This window comes from Scomber japonicus, chromosome 5 (assembly GCF_027409825.1).
Source record: "Scomber japonicus isolate fScoJap1 chromosome 5, fScoJap1.pri, whole genome shotgun sequence".
NCBI lineage: Eukaryota > Metazoa > Chordata > Actinopteri > Scombriformes > Scombridae > Scomber > Scomber japonicus.
The window spans coordinates 16450653-16463071 of NC_070582.1; the positions used below are offsets into that span (position 1 = coordinate 16450653).

The 12419-nt window shown below is 38.9% G+C and overlaps 1 protein-coding gene across 1 annotated transcript; it reads left to right on the forward strand.

Annotated features, from left to right (window-relative positions):
• The first annotated feature begins 426 nt into the window (after positions 1 to 426).
• stra6 (signaling receptor and transporter of retinol STRA6) lies at positions 427 to 12419 on the forward strand. Its single transcript, XM_053319897.1, has 17 exons — positions 427 to 497; positions 1901 to 1967; positions 2855 to 2937; positions 4094 to 4227; positions 4836 to 5002; positions 5874 to 5999; positions 6749 to 6819; positions 7415 to 7494; positions 7580 to 7641; positions 8089 to 8251; positions 8488 to 8563; positions 8983 to 9116; positions 9554 to 9671; positions 9904 to 10005; positions 10160 to 10323; positions 10987 to 11124; positions 12175 to 12419. Exons 1-17 carry the CDS (start codon positions 427 to 429, stop codon positions 12417 to 12419), a joined length of 2001 nt encoding a protein of 666 aa, XP_053175872.1.

Sequence of the window (12419 nt, forward strand, 5' to 3'; positions counted from 1 at the left end):
GATGTAATCCCAGTAAGCCGCAGGTGGCCTTCCACATTGGCTGCCCAGATCTCCCACATTTTTCCCTCCTTTCACACACTGCCCCCCTCTTGCTCTCTCTCCAGGCTCCCAGTGTGGTGGCAACCCTCAGTTGAAATAGGGCCTTTGCAGGGTGGAGGCAGCACGCTGCAGCCAGGATCTGTCACATTACTCTGAGCTCCATAGTGGGATCGGGGCACCTGAATAGAAGCTGTGAAGGAGGGTAACAGAGTTAGAGAAGACCAGACACAAGGAAACGAAGACGCCTCTGCAGCAGCAACAGGGTCCATCTTACTAAAACTACAACTTCAGAAACTTTATTCCTCTTGAGTAAAAGTAGTTTGGGCTTAAAAGTACTCCATCTTCTCAAGCTCAGACTTTGGATCTGTTTGAAAAAGAGACAGCACAATGGATAAGGATGTTCTACTGGACTATGAATACCCAGACCTGGACCCCCTACCATCTAAAATCGAAGCTGAGTAAGTACTTAATTATCGTTATTTTACATTTTACATTTTTAGGTTCTACTTCTTGTCCTGAATGTCATCCACTTAAATTAATGTTGTATGATTTTATAGTTTGTCTAAAAATCACCAACATAAAAACATGTATTTATTATATCTATTCAATGTGTATTAGTAAATGTTCAAACTTTTGTAAGTCTCAACAACTTTGCAGTGAGATACAGCTCTTGCAGAGATATTAAGTGACACTTGGCCCACTTCTTCAGAGCCACTGTCAGTGTGTGTCCTTTTTCATACAGTTCACGTGTCATATTATAATAGAGATTGTATCATTTTCATCTTTCAAGAATGGAAGTTGCTCGGGGATCTGGTGTATTTTGTCTGTTGAACCCACAGTATGAGAACAAATAATGAACAAAAAGAAAGCGCACAACCCAAAATAACATTTTTAGTCATGCAAGATTGGCTGTTGGGCAGGTAGTGAACCATTTCCAGAATATTTTACAGTCTTGTAATAATACTCTTTGCCCCTGGCCCATCCCACAATGCAACAGGGTGCTTGTTGTATTTCAAGTGAGTGCATTTTGGGATATTTTCTTATGTCCAGTTCACTTCTCTGTTTCCATTAACCACAGCATGACTAATACAAACAATTATTTATACTTAATAATGCCTTTAAATGAACAACATGACAGTAATATTATAGAACAAATATTGTTTATCCCCAGCCAACATATTTAGCTAATAAACATTCTTGCTGTCAGGTAGATTAATGGACTGTGGTGAGTTGTGGTCCAAAAAAGCTTTTCTCTGACCACTAATGTTGCTCAATAGCAGTTTTAATTTGCTAGTTTACTGCTTTTTTGCTGCTTTTGTAAACAGTCAAATGTCCTGCTGTGACTTCTCCTCAGCCAGCCCTTACTGTAGAAGTGTGAATTTTGACATTGCCTTAAATTCACAAATGGTCAGTCTCTCTGAGTTACAAATTCACACATTGTTTGGACAGCTAAGAGACATTCATCCTGGAAGCTGCCACCTCCATATGCTCTTTATTTCATTTCATTTTTTTAAGAAGTTAAAAATAGTTCATGTATGAGCCCTTCTTTAAATATCAGAGTTGTAATTACTACCCCATGACCAGGCATTCCTGCTCTTCCAGTGTACAGGCAGGAACGTGAACATAGGCATTTGTTGTTTTTCCTGAGTCACGCTGATACCAATCCGTTTAAATGCAAATCTCTGTTACGGGATTTCAGCTACAAAGTTTCCAGCCACAAATGGTCCTGACAGTGACGTGTGAAGGGTTTAGTGAGGTACAGGACTGCTCACCCACTCAAAGCCTTATGTTGTAAGACTCACATTGATTGTTTTGCTCATGTGTGAATGTTTTGTTCTTTTTTTTCTTTTTCTTTTTTTAGAATAATTCCTCCATGTGACCCCACTGCTGATGACAGGCTCTACCATATATGCATCACTGCAATATCTGTGAGTCCCATTACATTATCAGTCATGCTTTTGGTGTATGATATCACATGAAGAACATTATATGATGTGCAACATTGGAGTTTTCATGGTTTACTTTGCCTTGATAAGGTTATATCACGTCAAAGGCAGCTCTATCTAATTTCACACCAAGGATGTTACTGTATGTTTTGATGGCACAATATCTCACTTGAGAAAATGTTTTGATGGACTTCAAGTTAAGTCCTGGTCTAAGGAACAAGTTATAAAGTGTAGATCCAGGTGTCACATGAACTCCAGAATTGCCTATTATTATGTCTTCTGGATGGAAGATTATGAGTAATTATGATTATGAATTATCAATAAAAATTTAGACAATGGGGTTGTCTGCACTCTGACTTGTTTGTAGATACAAGTCAAGTAATACAAATGCAAAATGAATGTTTAATTGAGTACAGAAAATGTATCACTCACTGTACAAACAAACCCTCAGGCTCAATTGTCAAATCACTTAGGGTACAGCCAATATGTGCTCCAGTAATGTTCATATTTATCAATCTGCTCACTGTTTCAAATAAAATTTGAGTTTGGACATGTTGCCATGTTACATAGTGATTACTGGGTGTGGATGCCTTTTGATAATCTGTCCATACTGGCCCAATTCAGAGCAAGGCATTCTTCCCAGCCTTGTGTTTCCTAAATGTGTTACAGGTCATGACAGGTCACTGAACTCTCACTGGTCAGTGATCCTGACTGATGACAATTCATTCAGATCACATCCACGGGGAGCACTAATGAGACAGTGTTTTGGCCTTTGGTGGCATCAGTGAGGCCTGAACCCGGGGGGATCCACAGCTGCACAGTGCACACTTCTCTGTAAATAATGCTAACTGATGTATCTCCTCCTCTAGCTTGTTGTCATGCTGATCCTAGCAATCTTAGCCAGACGCACAAAGATGGGTAACAGACCGAAAGGGCTCCCAGGTTTACTCAGGTGAGACTATTTTATTTGATCTTTTCTTGAATGTCTTATACACCATGCTTAAATGATCGTATGGGTTGTTTTGCAAGTCTTCTAGGTATATATTTTACATTACTATTAGCCATTCTCCAAAGATGTATTTCTTGATTTCCTGTCAACCAGGCAGTCATTAGTTTCCATTTATTTGAGCATGGAATGAAGATCAACATGCAAAACTGTGGCTGAGATAGGAAAATCCATTACAATGAACAGGCGGCATGGGAGGCAGCTGGACATTTCATTTACATGCTAAATTGTCAGCACATTAACAATAAGATCACATGGATCTTTGCGAGAGGACAAGGTCAATTTGGTAGTTTTTCATTTTAAAATAGCAACTTTTTGGTGAATGATTCCTCAACTCAAAGTCACAGTTTCATAAAAAGCACAGGAACATACCAGTAAGTAAAATAAACCAGTGCCTACTAGTAACTGAATTATGACGCCACATTAACGTGGAGTTTTCCATGACTAGTAGCACTATGCAGAGCAAGTCGGTTCCTGTTTAATTTATTTCTGTACAAAAAAACAAAAACAAAAAAACATGAATGCCCCATGACAAGGCAGGGTAGAGGGAGACTGCTAGAAAGTTAAAATTGATATAAAAATATGGAATTCAAAATGAGGCACTTTTAATGATTTAATGATTACTCACAGTTTGCTAGTTGGTTCTTTTGACTGATACCCTTGAGAAATGCTATTAACCCCCAAATCTGCCTCAGTGGAGCAGATAAGAGTGTGTGTAAATATGTGTTTCAGGAGCTGGGGAGTGATGGAAAAAGAGCTTATATACTTAGTGAACCTTCAAGGAAATTTATAGAGCTAAAAAAAAAAGTCAAAAAATTAAAGCTGTCTGAGAATCCATTGTGATGGATTTCCCTATCTGTAAGTAACTGCAAGTCAAACTCCATATCATACTGACATGAATGGAAGTCAAGGGCAGCCTGGAAGGTAGAAAACCAATCTAAAAATATTTTTATTATTATTCAGTTGTAATGTTGGTTAGAAACTTGTTTTAATGCGGGTTAGGGTTAGGGTTTGGTGTGATCAGTTCTGCTCAATAACCATTTCAACCAAATGTGAGGTTGGTAACATGTGGGCTCTAAATACCTGCTGCTTGATTTCACAGTCCGGTCAACTTCCTGGACCATACACAGCACAAGGGCCTGGCAGTGGCTGTGTTTGGAGTGCTCTTGTGCAAACTATTTGGCCTCGTCATATCGCCAAACCCCCTCCCCTTCACGACAGACTCCGAAAACAAACGTGAGGAGGCCGTCTTTGTTCTTCCTGTGTTAACATCAGTCTGTCTGCACTTTAGCACAGACTGTAAATCTTCTATAACCACATTTTGATGCTTCTATATCCGTAAGATTGAATTTCAGCTTTTATCTTAGTATTTCAGATGTTTCACTGTCCCTCTTTTTTAACAAGCTGAGGCTCAGTTGTGAGACTAGACAGCACAGGGTCATACACAAAACACAGATAGATGTATGCACACAACATTTTTTTTTTTGTATCTGTGTTCTGTAATTGGATTATTTTCTTTCCAGTTGTCTGTATTATTTTCTACTAAGGAATTGGATGGTAAGCTTTACAAGAAGCTTTTTTTCTGAAATTAAATTACATAATCAGAATTGACTCTAAGGAGTTGGTCCCCTGCTACTTTAGACAATCCCCAAACAGTACAAGGTTCAGCAGACTATGAAATACTGTATAGTGGTTGTTGAACACTGTGTAATCTTAAATCTGTCATAGTTTCAACAGGTTTTTTTAGGAGGGGAAAGTTGTCTTTAGTGTTTAAGTGAAGCAGAATGAATTGTTAATTATTTCTAATGTTCTTGGTCTTCACACCATATTTGTTGTATTTGCAGAGAACTGGCTGATTCTGGGAGTCTTCTACTATCCCGCACTATACTACCCTCTCCTGGCATGTGGTACCTTGCATAATAAAGTTGGCTATGTACTTGGTAGCCTCTTGTCATGGACACACTTTGGCGTTCTCGTCTGGCAGAAAATTGACTGCCCCAAAACACCTCAGGTATGCACAGATCACTTTCACCGCCGTAGTGTGTTTCAGTTTCAATACTAACACATGGTCTCACACATGGATTTTTAAGTGTCACTTTCTTTGCACGGTGTCTTCTGTCTGCGTTTTTAAGGATCATTTCAAAGATAAAGTAGATTTGTTCTGGTCTGAAAACCCTTTTGTTACCAAACGTTTGTCTTTAATATATGTAAGAGACGTGATTTGAAAAGATGAATATCAGGCTCTGAAACCTGGATTCATGGCCACATGAAGCTTTAAACCTTACCCAATCCCAGAATTTGCCACACCCACATTGCTTGGGTTTTCTGTGTGATGAATGGCTTCGACTCAAAACAATTAGTTCCACAGTCTGTTGGTCTTAATCAAGAAGCTTCGTCACAGTTAATCAGTTTAGTGTGTCAGTAAAAGAGAGACACCCAGGCTTTATAGTTGATTGTGTAATGGTCGTCTTTTTGTTTTTAATAGTGACATTGCCTGTCTGTTTATCCCACTATGAGTTGGCACACAGATGCTGCAGGGAATATTGAGCTGAGCTGCAAGACTGAGCTTAATCACACAAACACCAAGTATTATATTTAGCCTTTCTTTGTCAAAATGGAAACAAAAGAAACCCACTATTACATCCCAGTATTTGGTGTAAAAATAAGAAATACTAACATTTTCTCTTCCATTTATTTGGACTGTGGACTCTGGAGTACTCCCATTTTTGTATTTGTAGCAGGAACCCCTCTCAGCCAATCAGCAAACTCCAACTGCAACACAAAAAACTATTTTTGTCCTCCTCTTTTTGTGTCAATATGAAGTAGTTTCGCTGTATATTCTTGAGCTTGGTGATGTAAACTCCTCTTTTATTTCTTTGCAGATACACAAACACTACTCTCTTTTCTCCAGCCTGCCCCAAATAGCTTGCCTGGCATTCCTCAGTTTCCAGTATCCTCTTCTCCTTTTCAAGGGTTTAAAGGGCACTGAAAAGAACAATGCTGCTGAGGTAAGTTTTGACCTGAGAGCAGTTCCTCTAGCATGTCTGTCTCAGGTTGGTTGTTCTAGCTCTTATGCCACTTATTATTTGGCCTGCTTACACAACCAAACTGGATATATGAATGTCTGTGTTGACTAGTAGCCCATGTTAACGTAAGCCTGAACTATTTAAAAACGAGAAAAGTCTCACTAAGACGCACATTTCTTCTGAATTTGTGCACATGAGGAACCTTTATAAGCTGCCCACTAATCAAGGGACTTATTGTGTTCATACAGTTTCAGCTGAAGGAAAATGTGAAGGCCAACACAGCACGCCAGTGGCCTAATCATTTTAAGTAGATTTGATGTAATTGGTTTACGTTATGTTCTTGATCAGATTATGAAAAGGTCGCCTTGTTTTTTTCACTGAGGAGGCACAATGCTGCGTTTATTTGATTCTAATCTCAGCATGGGTGTGACAAAGCTGAGGTGAGGAGATTGGCTCATCCCCCCCCAACCGAACAGGAACGTACACCACAAGTTTGTACAGATACATGACCTTATCATAAGGCTTAGCTTGTGAGCCATTCTTTTAAACAGTACCTCATGCTCCATACTTTCTAAGGTCACTAAGGTCATTTGCGATGTGAAGGCCTGACTAAGCATATTTAATGCCAAAAATCAAATGAATTCACTCATCTTTGCAACACTATCTTAGCCCATTCACCATCTTTTCTGTCATGTTGTTCCTTACATGGCTGCTGTTCTGTTTTCTATTAGGATCTAAGCAGCAGCTACTATAAAGACTATGTGAAGAAAATCCTCAAGAAAAAGAAGCCCACCAAAATCAGGTGAGAGTGTCAGGCTGTAATCAACTGAACTGCTTGGTCCTTTGTGGTTTTGCATATGATGTTTCACATCAGTTCCTGTTGTGTGCAGATTTCAGTGGCAAATGTGGCTGATGGGGGAGCTCTTTTCCTAAAATAAGAGAACTTTTTAATCTTCTAGTCCTAATTTACAGGAAGAAAGTTGTCAGAGAGTGTTGAAGTTTCGCAATCTGAAATGATCCGCTGTTACTGATATATAGTCACAAGATTGACCCTCCTTCCTTTGTCTCGCCTTTCCAACTAAAAAATTAGCTGACATTGCTTTTGTAAAGAACTTAATCGTATCCACTGGCCAAACGATTGCAAATATTTCCTAACTATCAAAATATGCAGAAGTTGTCATAGTGAATCAGCACCAGCAAATAATCTGTTTCCTGACTTCCTTCCTGTTTTAGAGTGTTTGACTGTCAGCAAAATAATCATATTTTCTTTAATTTGATGTGTTGGCAAAAATGCTGTCTTGTTCATTGTTCATCCCAATCCCTCAAAAACACAAATGTATGATGTTAAATGCAGGTTTTTAACTTAACATAACTCTTTTCTTTACCTCTCACCTTAGCACGTCTAGCACAGAGACGCCCAAGCTGCCTCAAAGAATAATTGATGCTGTGAAATCATACATTTATACACCAGAGGATGGTAAATATACCACTTTGGTCTTGTTTTATATCAGATAATGTCCTGAAGTGTGCAAGTATTATAACAATTTACTTTCTTTAAACAGCCTTCCGTTTTCCACTGAAGTTGGCTATATCTGGTGTGGTATCATTTATAACACTGTATCAGGTAACTTAACCTTATTTACTATTAGACTTCATAATGCATGGTTATCATGTGAAATACAGCAGAATACATCAGGACATAGTGATTGCATGCTGAATGTAATATGTGCACTTCTGTTTTAGATGAAGCCTTATCTTAATAGCCCAATGTTGATACTCAAACAACTATCTGATGATAGACAATAAATATGCAATAAATCATATGCTGCACCTCTATTGATTTGACCTAATCTGACCTTCACCCATTAACGCTGTAATGACTCTGTTACATATAAACATTTTATGCTATTATATCACCGGGAACTTAGTAGACTTTGAGTGCTACACTTATCAGTAGGGTATGATTCAAACACAGTGCAGGCTAGTTTTAATTCCACTTCTCTAAAAGTCATTGTATTGCCATGCTGGGGTGCTCCCAGTACTGAAAAAATGTCTGTGATTGTTCTTTTAGATGGGGCTGCTAATCATCTTGGCAGTGGTGCCGACTCTCCAGATTGCTCGTTTGGGAGTAGACGAAGATATTGCCAACGTTTTAGCTGGCTTTAGGATTGTGTTATCTCCAGACAAACATGAAGTGGTCAGATTAGTCATTTACTACATGTGGTGTGTAGAAGGTGAGTGAAACCAGGAAGCACAAGCAGCCATGAGAAATGTGAAACATACATGTATTTATTTTTGTGGTACTTTATTCATAGGCCACAGTAACAGCTTTTTGCATGTATTTTTATAAACCACCAAATACAAGCTGCAGTAGCTTTTTATTAATATTCAGAAAACAGTATCACAATTTGCTAATTGTCAATGAATCAGATCCTCCTACTAAGGTGTCATGTGGTATTTTTTCCTGCAGTGTGTTATATCTCAGCAATGACTCTGTCAGGATTGGTCAACCTGGTGATGCTCATGCGATCCATGGTTCTGCATCGGTAGGTTGGAGAACAAAACTTTATTTCTTTTACTCTCTACCTGAATTTTCTAAGAACCATGAGCGTGCTTTGCATTCTGGTTCCTTCATTATAACGTAATGGCTCACACAGGAATTATTCTAGCATAATAGAGTAGTAATCATCCAGACAGACACAAAGGCATTCACTCTGTGTTACTGCTAGAATTGAATGGCTATTAAGATAAGAAATGACATACTGTGCCATTACCATAAATTATGTCGTATTAAAAAAAATGGGTTTCTGAGTCAAGTATAGAATTACATTTCATTTGTATTCTATTCTAATTTGCTATGTAATTTGTTCATTTAGTGATGAATCAGTTTATGTATTGCACAAAGCTGCGTTGTATTGATTGGTTTTTGGGTTTTTGTTTTTTTTGTTGCTTTTTGCTTCTGTAGGTCTAACCTGAAGGGGCTGTACAGAGGAGATATTTATAATGTTTACAACTGCCAGAGAAGGATCAGGGCTTCCCGACCAGCACTGGTCTGCTGGATGGGATACACCAGCTTCACAGCAGCTCACATTTGCATTGGTATAGTCACATACCGTATATGAACACAATTTTGACTTCTTATGTAATGTTTCTGCCATACATCTGTCTTGCTAACATACAAATGCTAATAATCCGTTAATTTTGTTAACGATCACGGTTTGTTTTTAAAAAATTAAATATAATGCCATTTCCTTTAAATAGAGAGATATGTTTGCACATCAGATGATACATATTGAAAGCACCAAACTAATTGCAGGTTAAAAAGATCCTCACTTAACCAGCAAACTCAATTTTTAATAGTTCATGCCATATTCATACCTTCACACAAACCTGTTATGTATCAAAAGGCATTTTTCTAGCAACTACCTGACTCAGTGAGAGTAAAGATGTGTCATGGTTTTATATATGGCTCAAGAAAAGTTGTGTTGAATGCTGGACAGGGTGTAAGCATTGAGCATCTGATCTCTCTCCTGCAGGCATGATCATCCAGACCATGGTGTTCTTCCTCTGTCTTCTGATCGCTGTCTTCCTCATTATAATACCCGTCCTGCACACACAGAATCTGATTCTCTTTCAGATCCTGTGGAGTATGTGGTGAGCATCATCACATCTCTCACCCTTCAATCTCTGCTCATATGTGACTTTATGACTAAGGTGTTATTCCATCACTATCATCATGTGAAAACCTTCAATTTTGGTTGATTTTAATGTTTAGATTTCAGAGACCATAAAAACTACAGGATAACACAAAATGTATTTGTTTTGCACCTTCTGTCTTTGTCATAATGCTGCTGCACATATTTGATTGTTGATTTTGTCTTTTCAGGCCTTTCTGGCTGATGATTATCTTGGCTGTGTTGATTCAACATATTACTGCCAGGTTTTGTTTCATCAAAAAAATAGCAGGCACACGAGACCTAAACAACAGGTAATTTAGTGTATACGTTGTATTAATTGCTCTATATATAGCAATGACTTTTAGATTGACTGTACATAACAGTATATTGTGGTTGTGTGTGTTTTACTGACAGATAACTGCAGTATAGCCTTGCATGTTAAATCCATTGTAAAATGTTTTACAGGGGTAGTCTGTTCCTGCTGACGTACCTGCTGTTTCCAGTCAATGTTCTGATTGGGGTGCTATTGGCAGTCTGGCGCATGATCATCACAGCCCTGTTCAATATTGTCCACATGGGACGCATAGATATCAGTCTCCTTAACCGAAACGTGGAGGCCTTTGATCCAGGTGAGCCACTTTACATCAGTTCATTGTCATCTGCATAAGAAACATATAGTATATATTTGAAAATAATTCATGTATTGAACCGTGGTCCAAAAATAATTGTTGTCGTTCCATTACATATGTGTACAAAAAAAAAGAAAAACAAGTTATTGCTAGGGAATTGAATGTTGTATACTTCAGTGCAACCATATATTTACATTTCCTACTCTCTTTCATGTGGAATCCTTTTATTTAGTTTCAGACACACGTTAACATATTCATTGGTCTTCACTGGATGCTTTTACGTTTATAGATGTCAATGTGGGGTTTTTTTCATTCTCACTGTGAAGGTTAAAATAGGAGCATTTTTCTATGAGCAAATGCCTTTTAGTGATTCCACTTAGAGGCCAGAAATGCATACCCTATCCACTTTACCCTGCTAGGCTCAGTGAAGCTCATATGATATCTGTATTCTGTGCAGTGCAAGGGACTCTAATTGCACACCGATCTCTGAAATGGCTGCAGATTTAAGACATCTGTTGTCCGGAAAAGCAGGTGGTTAAAAAAAATGAGTGTGATTGTATGGCCATTATGTGTGATTGCCTCAAAGCCAACATGGGGTGCAGTCTTACGTGTTTATTGCTTTTGCCCAGTCAGAGTGATCCCCCCTCCTGTGTCTGTCTGCAGCCTACCGCTGCTATGCTCATTATCTGAAGATTGAGGTGAGCCAGTCTCACCCTGTGATGAAGGCCTTCTGTGGGATGCTGCTACAGTCTGTGGGCCAGGAGAGCAATGCTGCACAGAGGTCACGGGATGCTGAAGAGGGTCTGTAACACAAAATTCAGTCTACATATATTTCAGATTCATTCACAGATGATTCAACTCTCCATCACTATAGTGCAAAACACAGCCAGTGCGTTCAGCATTCACACTCAACAATAAAAACTGTGTGGCATCTTTAATTTATCCGGAGAGGTTTGAAATTCAGCAGTAGGTCACTGTCACACATAATCAGATCATAACACTGTCTTGCACGCAGAGGAGAAATGAAAGCATAGCAGTTCTGATTTAATATTTCGAGCAAATTGAGTCTCACTGTGGAATAATTTACAATCCTGGTGCTGGTCTCAATCACATCTGTCATAAACTAATCAGCTGTCATTATGGCATGCCCACACTGGCCGGATCCCTCAGCCTCTGTAACCAAAGACAATGCAGTTTAATAGGTATATCTATTTTTTAATGAATAGAAGTTAATACATTGCATATACTCTACCTTGGTATTTAAACTGTATCATTTGTTTAAAAATGCGAATAACTGGCTAGCTTTTGGCCCACACTGATGACATTGACTCAAACAGAAGATTAATTAAAGTAATCTACTCATATTGTGACAGGAGGACAAACAATACAGTGAGCAATAAGCAGGAAAATGCTTGTTGGTTGTGGTGGAATCTAACTCTAGTATCTAGTCACAGCTGAGACCAATTACAAATGTTCAGTGGACATGCTGCTTGTTTGCATCCAGAGAACAATGCATTATCAGGAATAATCTATTGTATTACAAAGATTAGTTCTCGAGGAGCTGATTACACAGATGAGCTAGGCTAATTGCCTGTTTCATATTCATGTAGCCCAAGGGGCTTTAGCTTTCAGTGTTTTAATGACAACCCCAATATGCTCCCACCATGCTTAGAGGATTAGAATATGATTGGTTTCTATTATTACTGTTTCTGTAGTATCTAGCTGGTCCCGGGTGGCCTTAAAATTTTATTCTTCTATTGGTCTATACGTTATCTATTCTTAGGAATTGTGTGTGTATAGATTCTGCCATCATACAGTACTGGTGCTATCATGATGTCTGTATGTCCTCAGGGATCCAGCTGGTCCAGCAGGAGAAGAAACAGCACAAAGTATCTAGTGCCAAGAGGGCTCGTGGGCACTGGCAGCTCCTCTACACCCTGGTCAACAACCCTTCCCTGGTGGGCACCAGGAAGCACTTCCAGCGTCAGACCACAGAGAGCTTTCTGAATGGAAGCCTAAACCGCAGCACCAAGGAGGGGAGCAAAAAGGAGGCAGCAAGCAAGGAGGCAGAGGCTGCTGCAAGCAACAGAACATGA

Bases quoted from the DNA above. Each gene is read 5' to 3' on its own strand.
- stra6 (XM_053319897.1), top strand. From the start codon at position 427: ATGGATAAGGATGTTCTACTGGACTATGAATACCCAGACCTGGACCCC. The intron at 498-1,900 runs GTAAGTACTTAA...TTCTTTTTTTAG, and splicing joins CCATCTAAAATCGAAGCTGA to AATAATTCCTCCATGTGACC. The intron at 10,324-10,986 runs GTGAGCCACTTT...GTCTGTCTGCAG, and splicing joins CGTGGAGGCCTTTGATCCAG to CCTACCGCTGCTATGCTCAT.